General features: G+C 32.1%; 2 protein-coding genes across 2 annotated transcripts in view; one reads left to right on the top strand and one right to left on the bottom strand.

The window, feature by feature from the left end:
• The window catches only part of LOC103574386 (solute carrier family 26 member 6), a 69,494-nt gene that overhangs the window by 46,137 nt on the left and 1,815 nt on the right, over window positions 1-21,542 (bottom strand). The window contains exons 3-5 of the mRNA XM_053739422.1: window positions 6,096-6,368; window positions 5,838-6,025; window positions 5,609-5,776 (exon numbers count right to left, since the gene is read on the bottom strand). Of these exons, the coding sequence (XP_053595397.1) occupies window positions 5,609-5,776; window positions 5,838-6,025; window positions 6,096-6,368 (629 nt within the window). The remainder of the gene's footprint in view (window positions 1-5,608; window positions 5,777-5,837; window positions 6,026-6,095; window positions 6,369-21,542) is intronic.
• Window positions 18,706-20,594, top strand: LOC128667798 (integrator complex subunit 1 homolog). The gene is made up of 3 exons (XM_053739423.1): window positions 18,706-18,806; window positions 19,078-19,349; window positions 19,441-20,594. Exons 2-3 carry the CDS (start codon window positions 19,317-19,319, stop codon window positions 20,551-20,553), a joined length of 1,146 nt encoding a protein of 381 aa, XP_053595398.1. The 5' UTR covers window positions 18,706-18,806; window positions 19,078-19,316; the 3' UTR covers window positions 20,554-20,594.

The raw sequence follows: 21,542 nt of genomic DNA, 5'->3' as shown, positions 1-21,542 counted from the left end.
CCATCCATTGTTATTCGGACCACCTACATTGTATTATTCAGCGACATTTATTGTAAGTAATTGAGAATTATTATAACTGGCAATAAACTTGCATATTTTCTGTATAATTTCATATTCTATCTACTACCTTTTAGTCATATCCTAAATTGCTGGTAAAAATCGCGAAATGAAAAGCGGTTTGTCTCAACTGGCGCTCGAACAGGGACTTTGCAGTAATTCAAACGGGTAACAGAAAATTTTATTGATTTTTCTCACGGCTTTACAGCAAAAATTTTATACAATTTTCAGTAATAATCTCAAAAATTTTACCAGTATTAATAATTTCATTTTTCTACATTCATCATTCCATTACATTTCATAATTCATCATTCATTCACCTGTATTAAAATTTTATAAAATATTTAATTGCTCTCTCAACTTCTTTATTTTAATTATTATCAATTTATTATAAATTATTTATTTTAAAAATTGTTTATCATTGTAATTTTGTGTGCCGGTTTCGTTCCCATAAATATTTCCGTATATTTTGACCTTGAGCGTATACTAGCTACACGTGTTGTAACTCGAGACACTAGTATTTACTCTTCACAGTTTATTATCCTCTGCTTACGCACAAAAGACAACCCAAAGTAACTAATAAAAATAAATACTTAAAATATTAAAATAAAACTTTGGTTTAAATATTTTCTAAGTAAAGAATTTTATTATTTTCTGTACGACACAACAGATTACTATATTCGTTTCCGGTTTAAAATAAAATATCTTTTGCTCGACAAAATTGTTCTCAAATAAACTAAGCACTTAAGTAAATTATCAATAGAATCTTTGCAGTAATAAATAAAAATCTTATGAGTCATTGAAAATTTCAATAACCAAAACAAGTTATAAATAAAATTTTTATTAGTCATCAAGGGTCTCAATAACTTAAATAAATTATTAAGTTATAAATAATTAATCTTGACAGTTTTAAAGTTTCATATTACAGTAACTGATTATTCTCAATATATTTCAGATCATTCATCATGAAAGTTAAAATTCATGGAAAGTCAGGATCAGATACTGAAGCCTCATCTCATGAGTCCGAGGCTGAAGTGTCTGATACTGAAGTATCATCAAGTCATGCAGTCATACCATCATCTGACTCATTATCACCCATATTTAACACCGCATCAATATCCACCGCTGAGTTACCCCCTGCTATTGAGAAGACAACAGCAACTTCGTCACCGGTGGCACCGATAATTGCAACCACCGTTGCAGCATCACCAACATGGTCTACTGGGTCAGCAACATCGACTGGACCCCAATTTGCGTTGCCGCCATGGCAAACTACGACTGGCCTCGACTTTGGTCGTCCATCATCCGCACTCTACGTGTCAAGTCCATCAGCCACGCCCACATCAGCAATGTTCGAGACGATGACTAAATTCATGAAAGATGAATTTAGTAAGTTACATGCTCGCATTGACCGTGCCATAAGTCACCGTCCGGCGGTCACGTCACTATCATCTGGGACATCAAGATTCGACATCCAGTGGATGGAACGCATCGATGAAAAGTTAGAGGACCTTCAAATTGTCATCCAGACCAACACTGATCAAGTCGCGGAGCTGAAAGAACAGCTTGATTCTTTAAAATCGTCATCAACTGCTCAAGGATCAGGTGTTACTGCTCACCTCACGGCTCAACTTCAACAACTAAATGAGCAAGTCCAGCGAAGCCAGGAGATGATTGCAAATATTAAATTGCCAAGCCCCGAAGAACTTGCCAAGAAATTCCAGGCGATCAACTCGCAAACGCAACGGACCGTTACCGATATCAGTTGTCAGACCACAACGACCTTAGCCACAACCTCTACTCCAGTCAAAGTAGAGTATGACATCGGAATCACGCCAAACAACAAAGCGGTGTTGCCATTACTGGCTCAACAAGCTTCTGCTTGCGGTCCGAATCCAGGACTCAAAATCCGCGATGGTGCATACCAACGTCCACCGCCGGAAAATGCCAGATTTCCACCATCATCACTGCTTGCTAGGCGAATGTCTCGCCAAGAGCTATCGGAAAGGGAAGTTTTGACACTACGAGCTTCGGGAGCCATCTCCAAAGACATTAAAACGAAGATCCAGATGGTAACGTTCGCCAATTCGTTACCGTATTCGCAGACAGCTCCAGCGCCAAGGTATGAGGTTCCATTGCAACCGACAGAGGCTTATAAACAATTTTTGTCTGGCTTACCACCTACTCCAGCATCAAACTCCATCGCAGCCACAACAGATCCAACACCACAAGTTGTGATCCATAATGGTATTCACTTTCTGGATTACACAAGTTTCTGTAAAGCAATTGAGAAAATTTGTGTCACTGTCAAGCCTCGAATATGCCATACCGAATTGAGGGAATCATGGACACAGACGGTAACGACTCAAGCCCAGTCGTTGTTCATCTCCAATGCGTGTCAGAATTGTCGGCAACGAGACCACAAAATTGCCGAATGTCAATTACCATGGCGACCCGACATGTGCCATGTTTGCTATCAGGACCAAGTGACGACGGCAACGTGCTTCCGTCCACACGACAAGAACTACAAAGACTATATTCGGGGACGTTGTCAAGGCTGTGGCATCCCAAGCCAATTATTTGACCCACACTGCAACTTTTGTAATCGCAGATACCCGGGGTACAAAGATTGGATCTCAACGAAGTACACTCCGGAGGACATTGAGCGCTTCCATCGTAGTCACCTGCGCCCTACCAAGAAACTGGAATAAAATATCTTACGTTACCGATTTAGACTGTAAATCTAAATAAAAACACATACATAATCTCATACTCATCTCATTAATTCATTTTATTATTGTTGCCAATTGTAATAATTTTCAATTACAGCTTCGAGTCCAGTAGCAGTTGGTAGCAGAGAAAAAAAAAAAAAAAAAAAAAAAAAAAAAAAATTTTTTTTTTACTATTCTTTCTTTACAGCCCAGAGGCTGTAGGAAACAAATATTTAAAATTATATTTTTATTTTTATTGTATATTTTATTTTTTTTAGTTCGTAAGTTGTAAAGATTTCCGGATCCAGATCGAGGTCCCAGGATCGAAGTGGGATTGAGATTAGAGTGGCTGGACTTGGAATTTAAGTCACAATACTCCTAGCGGCTTGCGATCGCTCTCAAAATTATTTTTTTACTGGCAATATACTTGCATAGCTGGCGATCGACTCGCATTTTAAACACTCAAATTCACTGGCAATATACTTGCACAGCCGGCGATCGACTCGCACTTCAAGTTTAAAATTCATACTGGCAATCTACTTGCATTACTAGCGATTAACGCGCAAAATTTTTGAAACTTGCAATTTCAAGCGATTTATTCGCACTGCTGTAAATAATTTAATGTAAATAATTTAATGTACATATTTTTTTTTACTATTGTATAAGAATCACTGGCAATCTACTTGCACATCTGGCAATCTACTTGCATATCTGGCAATTTACTTGCATCTCTGGCGATCTACTCGCAATATTTTCAGACAACCTAGACAAGAGGTCAAAAGGGTAACCTTGGCTTAGTGGGGGGGATTGAGACAATGTGAATTGTCTTCGTCGTCCTCAGCCTTGCGGTTCCCATTTTTCCCCGTCTTCTTGTCGTCTGAAACTACCCAAGTCATAGTGCCGTGGTCACATGACTAATTTTCACATCGACGCATGACCGTAAGGGTGAAGTGGGGACAGAGTTCAGCGGCAAGTCCCAGACCCTCAATTATCGGTTAGACAATTCAGACTTCGATCTTGGATCTATTAGCGTCTAGACGTATTCGAATATTCAAATTTAATTAAATATTAGCCGGCAATTTACTTGCATTATATTCATTTATTATTTAATTTACTTATTATACTTTACATCTAACTGGCAACTTAGCTTGCGATTTCATTATATATCATATATTCTTATTATCATTTGAGACTAAGGCATATTTAATTTGTTAAGTTCATTAGTACGTTACCGCTGATACATTTGTAGTATCAGCGTATTAATAAAAAAATATATAAAATCAGTGTGTTCTTTGATCATAACAACCAACGCTTTTCACGTGGCCATCCATTGTTATTCGGACCACCTACATTGTATTATTCAGCGACATTTATTGTAAGTAATTGAGAATTATTATAACTGGCAATAAACTTGCATATTTTCTGTATAATTTCATATTCTATCTACTACCTTTTAGTCATATCCTAAATTGCTGGTAAAAATCGCGAAATGAAAAGCGGTTTGTCTCAATATATATACACTTTATATTGAGCAAATCATTTTTCTTAATCAGGGATGTACAAACACATATATTCAGTCGTTTATATTTCTTAAATAAAGAGAATATTAATTAAATGAATAAAATAATATTATAATGAAGAGAATTATAGCATAAAATAAATACATTACATCATCCCCCCTATCCTGTAATCAACCTGCGGACTCAGTCATACTAGGTATTTCAGAACCCAGTTGCTCATTATCGACGCAGCCGGACAACAAGGATTCCTCGAACTTCCTGGTACGAGGAAGCAAAAGCATACCCTTACCGACTGAGTTGAGTACTTTTAATTCTTGACTAGAATCACAGATCATCTTGATTCAAAATTAATTATTCTTAAAGAAAGAATATTTTACTCTTCGAACAATTGATTATATTTCGAGGCAAAATATTTACTTTTCTTACTTTAAAAAAATATTTCTTAATTCAAGAAACATATATTATATGACCTGAATAAAAGAAAATCTAGGCCCCTGCGGGCCAGCCCCAAAACTTCTCGCTGTTTTCGAGCTCAAAGAGCTTTCGAACGGAGTTTCCGGTTGAGATGTTCTTGGCGGCAACCGAAAGCTTTATCGAGTTCTAGAGCTGATTAGGTTTTGGTATTGATCGATCCGATAGTTTTCAAAATTTTTTGGAAATCTAAGTTCAGAAGAAATCTTTCGAATGCCGCAAGAATCATCTAAATCGGTTCATTCATTGAAAAGATATGAGAGGTTCACCCCCCCCCCCACACACACACACACGCGCGCGCGCGCGCGTGCACGCATCTTTCTGAAAATATCAGAATAGCATTCTAGCACCTCCAAACCTCGACATATAATGAAAACCCGATTTTTTAAAATCGTTAATTTTCTTCGCGGGAAGTTAAAAATCTTATGCCAAGATGATTAAATTTAAAAAAGTTTTGTTCTTGAACCAAGAAAATTTTCGTTCTCATTCAAAATTGCAAAAAATATCCTCGCAGTAAGAAAAAATTTCTTGTGCCAAGATATCCTTTTTTTCTGCATGATTTTTTTGGTAGAGATTTCATCATGGTACTCTTGTTCATTGAGACAATTCTAAACATGAAAGATGTTTCATTCATGAGAGAATTTTCCAGGTAGACGCACTTAGGCAGACCTTGACTGAGTAGAGTTTAATTTTCAGTAGGGATGCTTATAGCAGAATTATATATACGCCAAAGATAATCTAATCGGTTTAATAGGTGTTTGATTAAAAAAGACAATAAAAATTAATTTAAAAGAGCGTCTCCACACTTATTGAGTGATTTACGAACGGTTAAATATGATCTGTACTTACATATACCAATTTGAAATGAGCTATTTTTCGTTTCGGTAGTTTTAGACCTAGGAGATCTTTCATTTGATATATTAAGACATAAATGGCTGCACCTGTTGTAAAACCACTAACTAAACTTTTACTCAGCAAAGAACTTATTATGCCCAATCTTAAAATAAACATCACCAACTAAAAAACAAAAGGAATAATTTTTCTTATTTCTGTAAGGTGTTGTTAATAGGTACATTACCTGTATTATTCCTACAGAAAGAGTTACGGCAGTTGCTACTTGCATGGGCGAATAAACAGTAGGCACAGTATGATTATTAATGATTTCAGAAGAATCAACCAACGTATTATTACTAATGGAAGAATTTACTGAAGTGGAATAAGATGCAATAACTTTTCCAGTCATAAGACATACAATTGCAAAAGTTCCTAAAAATAAATACGTATCATCTATAAAATCTCACCAAACATATTTTAGAAAATTTTAACCTTTACTAACCCATAGAAACATGTTTCGAAGTTCCGAAAATGAAATAAATTAAAACCGGAAAAAAAGCCATGTATATGCCAACTATTGGCGGAACGTTTCCCAATAACGCATAAGCCATTCCTTGTGGTATCTGCATTATAGCCACTGTAATTCCAGAGATTATATCTGATAATACGTAGTCTCTCCATTTATATTTTCTTATCCAATAAGATACCGGCACAATAGAACTTAGACATGATTTAAAATTTTTGGATTTCATTGATAATAATGTATTATCGATGACTGAAAAATATGACAATTGATAATAACATTGTTATTTAAATTGTTATTTAAAGGAAAATCGGTCGTAGCTAATTCAACATCTAATTGACCGAAGATTCAATTTTTCTACTACACCCCGATCAAAGAAAATGATTTACTCAGTGATGAATGTATATCTACATACAGTATTAAAATTGAATCGTATTTAATAATTTTTTTTTTAATCAGGGCAACTGTCAGCTTTTGTGTAAACTATTCGTCACCCGTGGACCCTTTCTCTAATTCAAAATTCCGAATTAATCCCTGATTAAACAAAACCATTCACTCAATCATGAATGTATATCTATATAGTAGTAAAAGTGCCCTGATGAAGAAAAATGATTTAATCCATGCTAAGTGTATACCCGGGAAAAAATGGTTATGCCTAATTATATATAATCAATTATCTATGATCAGATCCAAAAATTGGTCAGATCTGAATATATATAATCATGCATGAACAAATATAGTCACTTTTAGAATTTCATTTAGAATATGTGTAAATTATTAATTAAGTAATTTAATTAGGATTTATTGTCTTCATCAATATTAATGTTGGTTAAATTTAAGTAAAAAAAAAAAAGTTAGGGGAGAGTTGCTGCAGTTGTAACAAGCGGCAGTTATAACCTTCAATGAAAATCTATTAAAAAAACTAAAAATTATTATTATTCTTTCTTTAACTTGTTCAAATAGTAATTTATTGATTAGATCAAAGTGATTAATCTTGTTCCGATATTAAAATATTGAGAATTGTTGAAAGTACGCGTGAAAACTTTTTTTTGTACGCTTTACAATTTTTTTAATAACAAATTTGTTTTCTAATGTTATGATGTGAGACTTGTATTCATTCTTTAAGGGATGTATCAAGAGTATTCTATAATCAAATTTTATATCAATTTACTGATTTTTGTTATTGTAATTAGATTTTTATTAATAATTTTGCGTGAGGGTCAGTTGTAACACTTGAACGAGTAGCAATTGTAACACTCAGAGTCGTGTATGGGATCTGCGAAAACTGGATGCACCGCAAATTTACTCTGGGATAGTGTAGTTTTAATATTTATAAATGTTTAATAGTTTACATTGAAGATACAAATATATGTGCTACTTTAAGTTTAAATACTTGACTTTAAGAGTTAATTAAGTATAAAAGTATGTATTAAGACTAAATAATAAAAGCAATTTTGTGAAAAATATCTTTTTCGTTCCGTGTTACAACTTCCCCTGCACTGTGTTACAACTGCAGCCCACGCGCGCTGCCATCTTGGCCCTTGACTTTAGTTAAATATTTGATTTTTTAATAAGTTAACATTGGCTTTTTACTAATTAACCAAGTCAGTCACATAAAAGATACGATCAGCTAACTTTCTGACAGTTTAAGTTTACTATCTTAAAAATCGGGGCGTCGGTTGGCCCTGCGGGCCAGCCCCTAAACTTCGCACCGTTTTCGAGCTCAAGGAAATCGAAAATCTTATTGCATGCGATCATTTTTTTATGAGCTTTTCAAACTCTAACAAGTTACGCTTTATGCTAAAGTTTAAAAGTTCAAGAATCGAAAATCATTAATGAACAAGCGGTTTTTAAATTTTAATTTCCGATTATGTTCAATAAACTAAATGTATTGAGGCAAAAATCAATGACAGTGATCGAAATCAAGATTTGAATGAGTTTTGGCTTAGATCAGAGCAATAATATATAAAATATCCGTGAAAATGATTAAAAACTGGGTTTTTTCGATTTTTTCGTTGATAATATGGTTTAAACTAAAGAACAAGTTTGATGGCATTATATGATGATCGAAAAAAACCATAATGAGAAAAAGTTTGTAAGATTTTAGATACACTTTAGTACAGTACATTTGATTTATCTGGAAAAAATAACATAGAATGTTATTTTTTTAACTTTTCAACGCTGATATCTTTTGAACTAATTAACCGATTTTGACGTTTGAGGTGGCAATAGGCGCGTTTTATCGAATTCTAGAGCTGACTAGAATTTGAAAGCGATCGATTTTGCCGTCTTGAAGATATTTGAAAAAAACCGATTTTTACCATTTCTTTCTCCAACAATATCTCTCGAACAAATGAACCGATTGAGATGGTTAAGGCGGCATTCAACGCGTTTTATTGAGTTCTAGAGCTGATTAGATTTTGGCGTCAATCATTCAACTCGTTTCTGAGAAATCAATAAAAAACTAAGAAAAAAATTTTCTTTTTTTTGTAATTCGCCAATATTTTCGAGTCTATTTGATCGAACGATCTAAAATTTTCAGGAAAGTTGACGGCCAACAAGCTCTTTCAATTGCCGCCTTAAACATCCAAATCTAATCATTAGTCAAAAAGTTATAGACCATTCACACACATACACACACACACACACACACACACACACACACACGCACACGCACACACACACACACACACATACACTCGGACATCCTTCTGAAAATAGTCAGAATAGCTTCCTAGGACCTCAAAACGTCGACATCTGACGAAAACTCAATTTTCGAAAATCGGGGTGAAAACAATAACTTCCCGAAATTTTTGAAAACCATCGAGTTTCTAAGCGGGAAGTTAAAAAAAAAAAACAAATTGAATCAAAAAAATGAATTTTTCTATTACAACTGCAGCACCTTTCTCCTACTATCCATTGACTACTATTTTACTACGAGGTCACCCGTCCAATTAATGCCCCACGTCGATGCTGCTTAACTTTGGTTATCGCGGGACCCTGATAAAAAAATCTCATTTGAAATGATTTGAAAATTTTTAATTATTTCATATTGTATCATATCATAAAATTATAATTTGAAATAATTCAAAATAATCTAAAATTATCGACTTCGAATTATTTCAAATTATAAAAATATGATTTTAAATAATTCAAAATAATTTAACATTCTCAACTTCAAACTATTTTAAATTATAAGAATATGATTTGAAATAATTTAAAATTGTTTGTCATGAAAAAGAAAAATTTAATTTAAAGATTTATAAAATTATTTGGAATGATTTGAATCATTTCAAATTAGAAAATAATGTCACAAATTTCTGGTTCCTCGGACAATTCAGAATTATTTAAAATAATTTGAACTCTCGAATCATTTCAAATTAAATCAAATTAAAAAATATCATTAAATTATTTCAAATCATTCTAAATTGTCCAAGGAACCAGAAATTGCAATATTATTTTCTAATTTGATTTGATTCGAGAGTTTAAATTATTTCAAATTATAAAATAATATTTCGTTATATTTTAGTTCAATATGATTTAAAATGATTCATTCTTAAATTTATGCTCGAATGCAAAATAATGTAGTCAATTTGGAATGATTTAAAATGACTAAGAGTTACGTAATCTCAAATCATTCCAAATTAGGTTTTTTAATCAGGGGATCGTAGTCTGATCTTCTAGTGTGTTATACAATTATAATTAAGAAAAGTTTATGGCATTCCTTAACTCAAATAATCAAATTGATACATCCTACGTAAATAATGCGTCTAATGATGAATTTGGTTTCGTACATAAATTAAAATAGAATTCATTAGATACACATAATCAAATCTATTTATCTATAGACATAAATATTCGTACAAAAATCGATATCGATTTATACTTTTCAATTGCTGCCGAAACCTTTGAACATTTTTTAATTATTGGGGATTCAAGTTTGATTGATAGTTGACAAAATAAAAATTTAATAACATTGATATTGTTCAGTCACGAGCTTTATTAGTTTGAATCAAGCTTCGTGCATTTCCGCTCAGTTCGGGAGTTGCCGAGCTCGCTACTGACTGAAGGTCAGAATAGTGCCGGGTCACTCGCTATTTGGGCCCGACACATACAATTTCTAACTCAGGACCGTGTCAAGACGCCTTGAGAACCCGCTATAAGCTGGCCAATCACATAATTCGTTTTATATTGGTCAGCCAATGAGAGAGTTCGCTATCAACTGCTACCTGTTGGCACGCTTTTAAGCCAATGGGAAAATTCGTTATATGCAGCAAGGCTGCCACGTCGACACCAAGCTTCTCGACAACTCAACGACGCTACCATCTATTATTCTACAACGTGCTTTGCTACTTGCAACCTCGTGCTTGAAACCGCTTCAGTAATTAATACCTTTGGTGATATTAATCTAAACCGCTACGCTGAATTATCCTCAATATTTAGTCAGTATATCAAGGCTGCTATTTATTGAGAATATATAAATTGTTCTTTTGCTAGAAATTAATTGTAAAATTAATTTCCGTTGAGTTAACCGCTACTGACCACGCGTCAATTTATACGTGAATTATATCTTTGAGTTTGCATTCGCTATCGCGTATTATTTTCTAGTCGCATTCGCTCTTGAGTATAAGTTCTTATAATTTTAAAGTGTAAATAAGTGTAAATAAATCTATAATTTATTTATTGATAAAATCTGTGCAATTTTTAATTGCTAATTCACCTCGCCTTAACCAGATCCAACTGATTTATTCGCTCACTTTACAGATATTAAAAAATTGTCATATTATATAAATATATTGAACCTATATACATAATTAAATATTTATAGGATTCATATACATAGCCATATATAACTACATATAATTGTACATCAGTCATGTCTTATCAGATCCAATCATATATAAACTTATGCACGACTATACATGTGTACATATGAATTTTCATTAGCCATGTCTGATCAGATCTAATTATATATAGACCTATATCTGCTTATATATGGATTTATATCAGTCATATCTGATCAGATCTATCCCTAGTAGAAATAATCTATACTTTACTCGATTTCAGACCAGTAACTGGCCAGCGATCCCGGCTAAAAACTAGAAATCCCACCACCTACAACTAAGGCGTACGCATTGGTCACACTAATATATTTTCTGTACTAGTGTATATGTGTGTGTTTATTTTTTTTCTGTTTAACCTCTATTTTTTATTGTGTACGTTAATATGTAAATAATTTTATGATAAATAATTAATATACACATAAAAAAATGGAATCAATGAAAAAAATGAATACAATTAGTGAATTGCGACTATGGGCAATAGAAACAAATATTGTAAATTGTCCTTTAGACAAATTATTAAAAACTGGGAAGGAGGAAGTCGAAAAAAGGAATAATTAAAAAGAAAAAATATTATATATTATTAATAATAAAATTTTAATTATAGTTAATTTTTGAAAGTACGATTTAATGATTACATTTATTCTTTAAATATAATGATGTTGCTGGCTTTATAGTTCAACATTCATAAATTAAACTTTGATTTTTTAAGTCAATGAAAGACTCAATAAATAAATTTTATAATAATTTTATTTGTCAATCATTATTTTTATTATAAGTTATAATTTATTTATTTAAATTAATTAATTTTTAATGTCTGTCAATGCGGGTCAATATTTATTTATTGATCTATATATATTGAGACAATGTGAATTGTCTTTGTCGTCCTCAGCCTTGCGGTTCCCAATTTTCTCCGTCTTGTTGCCGCTCAAATTTACTACGTCATAGTGCCATGGTCGCATGACTTAATTTTCACGACGACGCATGTCCGTAAGGGTGAAGTGGGGACAGAGTCAGAAGCGAGTCCCAGACCCTCAATTATCGGTCAATCACTTCGATCCTGGATCACTTAGTACTTAGACGTATTTTTCTTCTTAATTTGCGATACTTATTAATTATATTGAGATATTTCTATTATTACTCTGGCAATTTTACTTGCAATATTATTTCATTATTCTTTTTATAAATTGTTATAAATATCCTAAATCAAGTGTTAATAAACTTATTAATATTGTATATCACTGGCGATTCACTCGCGATACTAAAGATTATAATATTAAATAATAAATTCTGTGTACAACTGCGCCATTCCACGTAGAGGACAATTGTATCCGGCATCTACGAGGAATATTCTATATATTGTTAATTGCGACGCATTTATTGTAAGTAATTGAATTTTATTATAATTGGCAATAAACTTGCATCTTTCTAATTATTTCATTTCACTCTATCCTTCACTCATATTATTTATTTTCCTATTTTATTGGTAAGAATTATTAAATCGTCTATTAAGAATATTATTAAGTAAGAACTAATGAATCTATTCATTATAAGAAATCTATTGATAAATACTAAGCCGTGAGGTAAGTTGGTAAATTTTATATACGTTGCCGTATTTGAATAAGTGCGGGTCTTTGCTTTGCAAGAACCCCAGCCCACTGCTCTGTCCAAGTAAAATGAAAATTTGTTAGAGGCCAGTCTAAGCCAGGGTTCAACCCGCGAATTCTGGTGGCTGCTGGTTAAAATCGCGAAAGCAAAAAGCGGTTTGTCTCAATATCTATGCTTCAGGTTAGATTTATCTATCGCATATAAATTTTTGGAGTAATTTGGAGAAAGATACATTAATTTTAATTCATTTTTAATTTGTCTGGGTATTTTTTAGAAAATCGTTTTATTTTTCCGAGGAACTGGTAATTTTAATAACCTCAAAACCTAAAATTTTAAAGTGACAGTTTTTTCAAAGCCGCCATGTTTCTCTTGGATCTCTAGTAAAACTGGCCAGTTACTTGACAAAAACTCAATATCCCACTGGCCAGTTACTAGAAAAAAACTCGATTTCATTTCTACTAGGGATTTATAAAACTATATCTGATTATATATGGGTTTATATCAGTCAGATCGGATAAGATCTAATTATATATAGACATATATATATAGACTAGGACGATTCAAAAAATAATTTTTTTTTTTCGCAAACAAGTTCAAAAGTTTCATTTAGATAAAAAAAGATGCCTTTGAAAATTAGAGCTCTTAACATTAAGAGGTTCCGCATTGCACTTTTCTATTTTCCATACGAATAACATGGAAAAAATTTTTTTTTCGTCTTCTGATTTTTATAAATAGCTAACGATGCACGCAGAAAAAAATATTGTTCTGAGAAGTATACTGTATAGTTACAGTAACAATACGCAATAGTTATCTACTAGATTGTTACTGCAACGATCTACTGTATCGTTCTGACAACAATACGATAGATAGCTCTGAGACCTATCCCGTATCGTTCTGAGCCCTATCTGACGCATATTTGGAAATCTTTATCATTAATAAATAAATGATTAATAAATAATTTTTATTAAACAAAATAATTTATAAAACTGATTTATCATTTGCAGTCTAAATAAATTTAAAATATAAATATAAATATATCTTTTAATTGTTGAGGTTATGTATATATATATAAATATTTAAATAGAATATAAATTTAATTAATTAAATTAATATGAATTGATTTTTACATAATTTTCACAATTAAAATATATAGCAGTTTTATTAGATTGATCATTAAGTAAATAATCAGTAAAGTTATAGATAGTTAATAAATTTAAAAAAAAAATGAACTCGAATCGTTATATTTGAAAATAGGCGCCAAAATGGATGTTTAATTAGGTTAGACGGTGGCGTGTGAAATAACGATCACAGAAACTCGTATAGGGTTCACAGCTATCTAATAGATAGTTACAGGAACGATACCATATTTTTACCATAGGTATACGTATCGTTGTAGTAACAATCTACAAGTTGCTATACTTAAGATCGTTCGAGGAACAATATTTTTTTTTCTGTGTGCCTCATAGGAATAATTGGTAGGCATATTTTTGTAGGTAATTGAATGCTCTACAAAATAAGTTTCTTATCATTTTTTGATAAATCTATTTGTTCAAAAGTTATTTGTGGTTGAAGTCGAATTCATATCAAATTTTGAAATCTTTTTTCTTTTCCGGCGAAACTATCAGGCCTATTACAAAATATCATAGGACCTTTTTTGTAGACAATTTTATTCCCTAGAAGTTATTCTTATAAATTTTTTTCGCACGAAGGCTAGATAGAAGGAGGACGCTCGCTATTGGGTTTCCAACTGTTGTGGCGTACAGAAAATACCGTAAAGATTTTAGTTCACTATTGGCCACTAAACTGCAGCTAGATAGTGGAGGTCCCCTTTCGGTTACTATTGCGCATGACACGCATTAAGTAGTGTTTATCTTTATAAAGTCAAGAATAATTTAGGAGGATTATTTTATATAATTTTCAGCTATTTTAGGATTAAATTTTAATAAAAATGGTGAAGTGTTGTACTATTTTAAATTGTTTGAGTGGGAAAAAAAAGAGCGAAAGAAAAATAATGACTCGTTTCTTAGACAGACTTCTCTATTTAAAATTCCACAAGTAACCTACAAATAATATATTTTGTATTATTTAATTAATTTACTTATTAGAACTATAGTAACAATATTTAATTGAAATAATTAGATATATTTGTTATGGACAATGTCGCTATATTATCTTTAATATAAAATTTCATACAGGATGTCAATAAATTGCGCAAATGGAGCTTAGCATTAAGTCAAAATTCGACACCAGACAAATTTGTTTGCAAGTTACATTTTTCGGACGATGACATAATTAAAAAATCTGGGCGTCGGTTGACCCTGCGGGCCAGCCCCAAAACTTCCCACTGTTTTCGACCTCAAAGAGCTCGAAAACATTAGTGTACATATATTTTCGAGCTCGAAAATGCTATCACATGCAATTGTTTTTTTACGAGCTTTTCAAGCTCTAACAAGTTACCTGTTATGCTGAAGTTTGAAAATTTAAGAATCGAAAATCATCAATGAAGCGGTTTTTAAAATTTAGTTCCTGATTATGTTCAGTAAAATAAGTGTATTGAGGCAGAAATCAATGTCAGGGATCAAAATCAAGATTTAAATAAGTTCTGACTCATGTAAGAAACAATAAAATATGAAATATCCGATAAAAATATTAAAAACTACGTTTTATCGATTTTTTTGTTGACAATATGATTTAAACTAAAAACCAAGTTCGATGACATTGTATGATCAAAAGAAACCATAAGAAAGATGAGTTGATATGATATCAGGCACATTTTAGTACGTTATATTATGATTTATCCGGAAAAAATAACATAAAATGTTATTTTTTTAACTTTTCAACGCCGATATCTTTTGAACTAATCAATCGATTTTGATAGTTGACGTGACAATCGGCGCGTTTTATTGAATTCTAGAGCTGATTAAAATTTGAAATCGATCGCGTCAGTCGTTTCGAAAATATTTAGAAAAAACCGTTTTTCACCATTTCTTTCTCCCGCGATAACTCTCGAACGAATTATCCGATTTTGATGTTTGAGGTGGCAATCGACGTGTTTTATTGAGTACTAAAGCTGATTAGATTTTGAAGTCGATCATATAAGTCGTTTTTGAGAAATCAATAAAAAACTAAAAAAAAAATTTTTTTCTTTCGTAATTCACAAATATTTTCGAGTCTATTCGATCAAATAATCTGAAATTTTCAGAAAAGTTGATGGCCAATAAGTTCTTTCGATTGCCACCTCAACCATCCAAATCGATTCATTAGTTCAAAAGTTACAAAGAGTTTACACACACACACACACACACACACACACACACACACACACACACACACACACACACACACACACACACACACACATATATATATACATACACACACTCGGACATCATTCTGAAAATAGTCAGAATAGCTTCCTAGGACCTCAAAACGTCGACATCTGACGAAAACTCGATTTTCGAAAATCGCGGTGAAAACAATAACTTGCCGAAATTTTTGAAAATCGTTGATTTTCTTAGCGGGAAGTTAAAAAGATATGCTACCAATATTTAATCAAGATACTTATATTTCAAATCGAAAGAAATATACTTTAAAGCCGAATGCCATTCCGAGAGTTGATAGAATTCCAAATGTCGTGGAAGCTGCTAATTTGCAAATAGATTCTGATAATGTACTTCCGGCCGCTAGAACTCCCGAAGTTGAAACTTCTAGTAGTACTCCGGATCTTAATGAAGTAAGTTGTTTCTTGAGTTATCAAAATAAATTTTTGTTATTAGACTGAAGCGAATTATACATTTCTTTTATATTTTATTTAATAGCAGTCTGAAAATACTCAACATGAAAATTTAAGTCTAAGAGAAACAAATTTTAACAGTGATAGATTATTGGAAACTTTGAAAACTAATATGTTGCCCCAAAAATGGAGCTGGACTAGTGATGTAACTGATAATCAAAAAATATTTTTATTTTATGCTGATCCCAAATCTTTATCATTAAAATTTCACGTTAAGATAGATGAAGCATTAAATATTATGGTAAAATATTCTAATATTTAAAATTTTTTTTTTGTTTATCGTGGATTAAAGTTTACTTTGAAACATTTTATTTCTTATGTAGGTGACTAACTTGAAAACCAATAAGTCGACGACAGTAACATTTACTCTTTTAAATGAAGAAGATTTTTGGGATTTATTAAAAGAACTAGAAACAATTAATTTTTGTGATGGCACAGGATTCGATAGCAACAGGTACTATTTAAATATATAATTGTTGTTATTCAATAATAGTAATGAATATAGTGACAAAACAACTCTTCAACAGGTGTTCAGTAAGTTGTAAAAATTTGTTGACAAATGAAAATCAACGATATTATCATGGTATCACCCGATGTCAACCTTGCCGAACTCTTCGGCGTCAACTCCAAAACTGTGATAATAAAAGTACTCAAAATTTAAAACTGCAATGTAATAAGCTTAAACGTCAATTAATTTCCCAGAAGAGGAAGACTTTACGCTTACAGCAAAGGGTAGTAAGCTCTCATAAGTAATTTATAAAGCAGCTAAATAGTTTTGTTCTATGTGTATTTTCTTAATTTTGCAGAATAATGAACTATCAAAATTGATTGATGATCAAAAAATGGAATGTGCTGCTGTTGAGGCTGAGACTCTAGAAAAGGCCATCGCTGATCTGCCTGAAATCCAACAAAAAGCTGTTCGAGCATGTTTCAATGCAGCTAAAGTAAAAAATTCCAAACAGAGGAGATACGATATTAAGTGGGTATATGAATGCCTGTTAATGCGCATAAAAAGTTCCGCGGTATATGATCGTCTCAGAGAAAGGGAAATTTTACCCCTCTCTTGTAAAGACACGCTAAATTCCTACATAAAAAAAATTGGATAGCGCATTCGGTTTTCCTAATGCTATTTTTGATACACTCGGTTATAAAGCTTCACGTATGGAAGCACATTCCAAAAGGGGTGTTATGATCAGAATTATTATGAAGCTTCAGCTGCAACATTAACAACTTAATAGTATCTGTAGTTATTAACAATAAAATAAATAATAAATTCTTGATTCGCTTGATGAACTTGCTTCTTTTATGCGTTATGATAATATTCATTAATTGCAACAGACAAAATATAAAATTTTGATATTTTTTTCTTTAGGTACACTTCTTATTGACGAAGTAGCGTTGAGTGAAGGAGTCAAGTTAAACACAAGAACAATGAAGCTAGATGGATTCGTTGATTTGGGAGATTATATGCCAGGAAAATTTTCAAATACAAGAGCAGATTATGCTCTCGTATTTATGTATCAGCCATTTCAAGGTGATTGGGTACAAGTGGTTGGAAGTTTTCTCAGCAAAAGTTCTGTTACTAGTGAAATATTGTCTAAACTGATAATAGAATGTATAGTATTAACTGAAAAAGCTGGGTTTCATGTGGATTGTGTTACGACCGGTGCAGCCCAATGGAATCGGGGTGCATGGAAGTTATTTGGTATAAAAGATAGAAAATTTAGCTGTAAGCATCCTTATGATACTGAGAGACGACTATGGTTTGCTTCTGATTTTTGCCACTTGCTGAAAAACTTCAGAAATGGAATAATTAAACTCCCTTCTTTCTGGGTAATATTTTTATTTGTTATTAACATTTATTTATGTATGTGTGAAAGCTGTGTAGTACTAATAAACAGTTCATTTTTTAGACTCCGGATGGTATTATCAAAATGCTTCATTGGGAAGCACTTTTGAAGCTTGAGGCATATGGTAAAATGAACTTGAAAATAGGTTTCAAATTATCACCTCATCATTTAAAGCCTGAAGGCTTTCAAAAAATGAATGTCTTGCTCGCTACGCAGGTGTTTTTCATGTTGTTATATACTTCAGATTATTTATTCATAGAATAATGAATGTAGCTTTTCTCTCAAAATTACAATGTTGAATGTATTTATTTTCAGTTATTTTCACGCCAATTAAGAGTAGCTATGTCTATGTATAAAGATGAATGTTATGAGCTGCACGACTGTGAACCTACAATATCTTTTATGGAAAAAGTAGATAATGTAATCACAGCTATGAACTCTCGAACCTCAGAAAACGCTTTACGTCCAGACACTAACTGTTCAATGAGAAAGGTATTTTAATGAATATTAAAATAACATATTTATTACATAAGTTCAGTCTTTTGACATCAATATTCTAAGGCTTCAACCAATAAAACGATACCGCAGTTAATTAAGTGTGAGTAAATTTAAAAAATTAATTTGTAAAAATCTATAACCTGGATCCTATTACATCATTATGTCTAATACTTAATTTATTATCTATGTGCGATGACGCAACAAAACCGTATTTAAGCCAGAATCTGTTATTATAATTTGCATTATTTGATATTTAAATATTTTCTATATCATTAACATAAAAAACTTGTAACTTTCTTATTTTTCTGTAATAACGCTAAAATATTGCTTTTATTTGTAAACTATCATGTCATAATCTATTTAATCGCTAGGCTATTGTTGACTTTGATCAATATCTCCGCGATTGGGAGAAAAAAGCTAAAGAGGAGATAACAAAACAGAAAGCAGAAAAAAAAAGAAGAAGGCTAATAAAGCTGATGGTTTCGATAATTTTGAGGAGGATTTTGAGTTTCCAATCACAACCAGTACTTTAACTGGCTTTAAAGTAACTCTCGGAACTACTTTAAAATTACTTGAATTTTTACATGATAAGTGTAATTATGATTACCTCATGACGTCGCGATTGAATCAAGATGCTTTGGAAGTAAGATATACAAGTTCATTTATGAATTAATTATTATTAATATTCATATCGAAAATTGTAGTGTTTTATTTTTAACCGTTTTAAATTTTAGAAATTCTTCGGAATTATGCGGCCAGCTTGTGGATGTAACGACCACCCGGATCCAATACTTTTTGGCCAAGTTTTCCGTCTTCTCTGCAGCTATTCTCTAGCAACACCACCGAGGGGTTCCAACGTCACCGGTGGAGAATTACTAAAATCATTGATGCACACTAAAGAATCATTAACTGCATCTAGTCAAAATAAAAAAATTTGGCTCGATAAAATTGATTCTATTGTTGAAACAGGAATAGCAAATGAGAACCCAAGATTTTTCAATAATAATGATGGTGAACGTTTACCTTTTGAGGATTGGGTCGATGAAACTAGTCATGAAAGTGATGACAATGAAACTAGTGATGTCTGTGATTTTAATAAAAGAAATGTGAACTCTACTCAAAGAGAAAATAACTGTGATGATAATAATAATAATAATTTAAGTGATGTTGAAAAATCTAACTATTGTGATGCTGATACTAATAATGATAGTAATAGTGCTTGTTATGTTTCTACTAATAATAATAATGATAACGGTGATAATAGTTCGGCTAATGCTAATGATAATTATAACGATAAGTCGCCGGAGACACCCTTAGTTAATAATACCTCTAACAATGGAGATAGGTCTAATATTTCAAATGATGATTACGTTCATTTGGATCATGATTATGACATAACGCATACTAGTGATCATGTCGTTTCATACATTGCAGGATTCATGGCCAGAAAAGTTTCTCGTTTTACGAAGTGTTTAGACTGTAAAGAAATGTTAACTGCTTCATTTCCAACGGAACGTGACAGATTAATTGAAAAAATGAGAGATGGAAATTTAATTTATCCAAGTGAGGCTTTATTTTTACTCATAAGACAATTAGAAATTCAAGTATTAATAGTTGTTGGAACAAAAAATTTTACATCGTATACAATGTTTCAAATTCTTGAAAAAGTTTCACAACTTGATGATTTACCAATTCTTGGATGTGAAAAACATCGCAAAGAATTTATGATAAAGATTATAAATAATTTTATTGTGATGAGAGGCCATTTTTTGACCGACTTTTTCAATCGCAATGTAAACAATCGTCAAATAATGACTAAACGTATGCGCAAATTTGCGAAAAAATAATATTTGTCCCTAAATCTGTACTTATCTTTAATTAAACTTAATTGTTGCTCGCTTCGATGTCCCTATTAATAATTTTTACTGTTAAATGAGCGAATAAACTAATTGGATCTGGTTTAGGCGAGGTTGGTTAAACAATTAAAAATTACACAGATTTTGTCACTAAATAAATTATAGATTTATTTACACTTAAAAATTATGAGAATTATGATTAATAGCGAATGCGACTAGATAAATTATACGCGATAGCGAATGCAAACTCAAAGATATAATTCACGTATAAAATTGACACGTGGTCAATAGCGGTTACGTCAATACTAATTAATTAACAATTAATTTTTGTCACAAGAACAATTTATTTATTCTCAATAAATAGCAGCCTTGATGTACTGTCTAAATATTGAGGATAATTTAGCGTAGCGATTTAGTTATAATTTTACACAAATTATTTACTGAAGCGGTTCAAGCACGAGGTTGCAAGTAGCAAAGACACGTTGTAGAATGAATATTGGTAGCGTTGTTGAGTCGTCGAGAAGCTTGGTGTCGACGTGGCAGCCTTGCTGCATATAACGAATTTTCCTATTGGCTTAAAAGCGCGCCAAAAGGTAGCAGTTGATAGCGAGCTCTCTCATAGGCTGACCAATATAAAACGAATTTTGTGATTGGTCAGCTTGTAGCGGGTTCTCAGGACGTCTTGACACGATCCTGAGTTAGAAATTGTATGTGCCGGGCCCAAATAGCGAGTGACCCGGCACTATTCTGACCTTCAGTCAGTAGCGAGCTCGGCTTCTTCCGAGCCGAGCGGAAATGCACGAAGCTTGATTTAAATTAATCAAGCTCGTGACTGAACATTTACATAAATAATAATGAATATTTGTTTATATTTATAATAATAAATATTTTTCTATTTAAAGTTATTCACATATTTTTTTTAGCACAAAAAACTCTATTTAAAAACTCAAGAAAGTGACTATTCTGGAAAATTACAAATA

This window comes from Microplitis demolitor, chromosome 5, assembly GCF_026212275.2.
Source record: "Microplitis demolitor isolate Queensland-Clemson2020A chromosome 5, iyMicDemo2.1a, whole genome shotgun sequence".
NCBI classification, from domain to species: Eukaryota; Metazoa; Arthropoda; class Insecta; order Hymenoptera; family Braconidae; genus Microplitis; species Microplitis demolitor.
Note: the sequence above shows the minus strand (reverse complement) of the source record. Positions and strands in the feature narration are given on the sequence as shown.

Excerpts from the sequence above, each read along its gene's own strand:
- LOC128667798 (XM_053739423.1), top strand. The coding sequence starts at position 19,317 with ATGACGTCGCGATTGAATCAAGATGCTTTGGAA. Across the intron at positions 19,350-19,440 it reads TGAATCAAGATGCTTTGGAA|AAATTCTTCGGAATTATGCG; the intron begins GTAAGATATACA and ends TTTAAATTTTAG.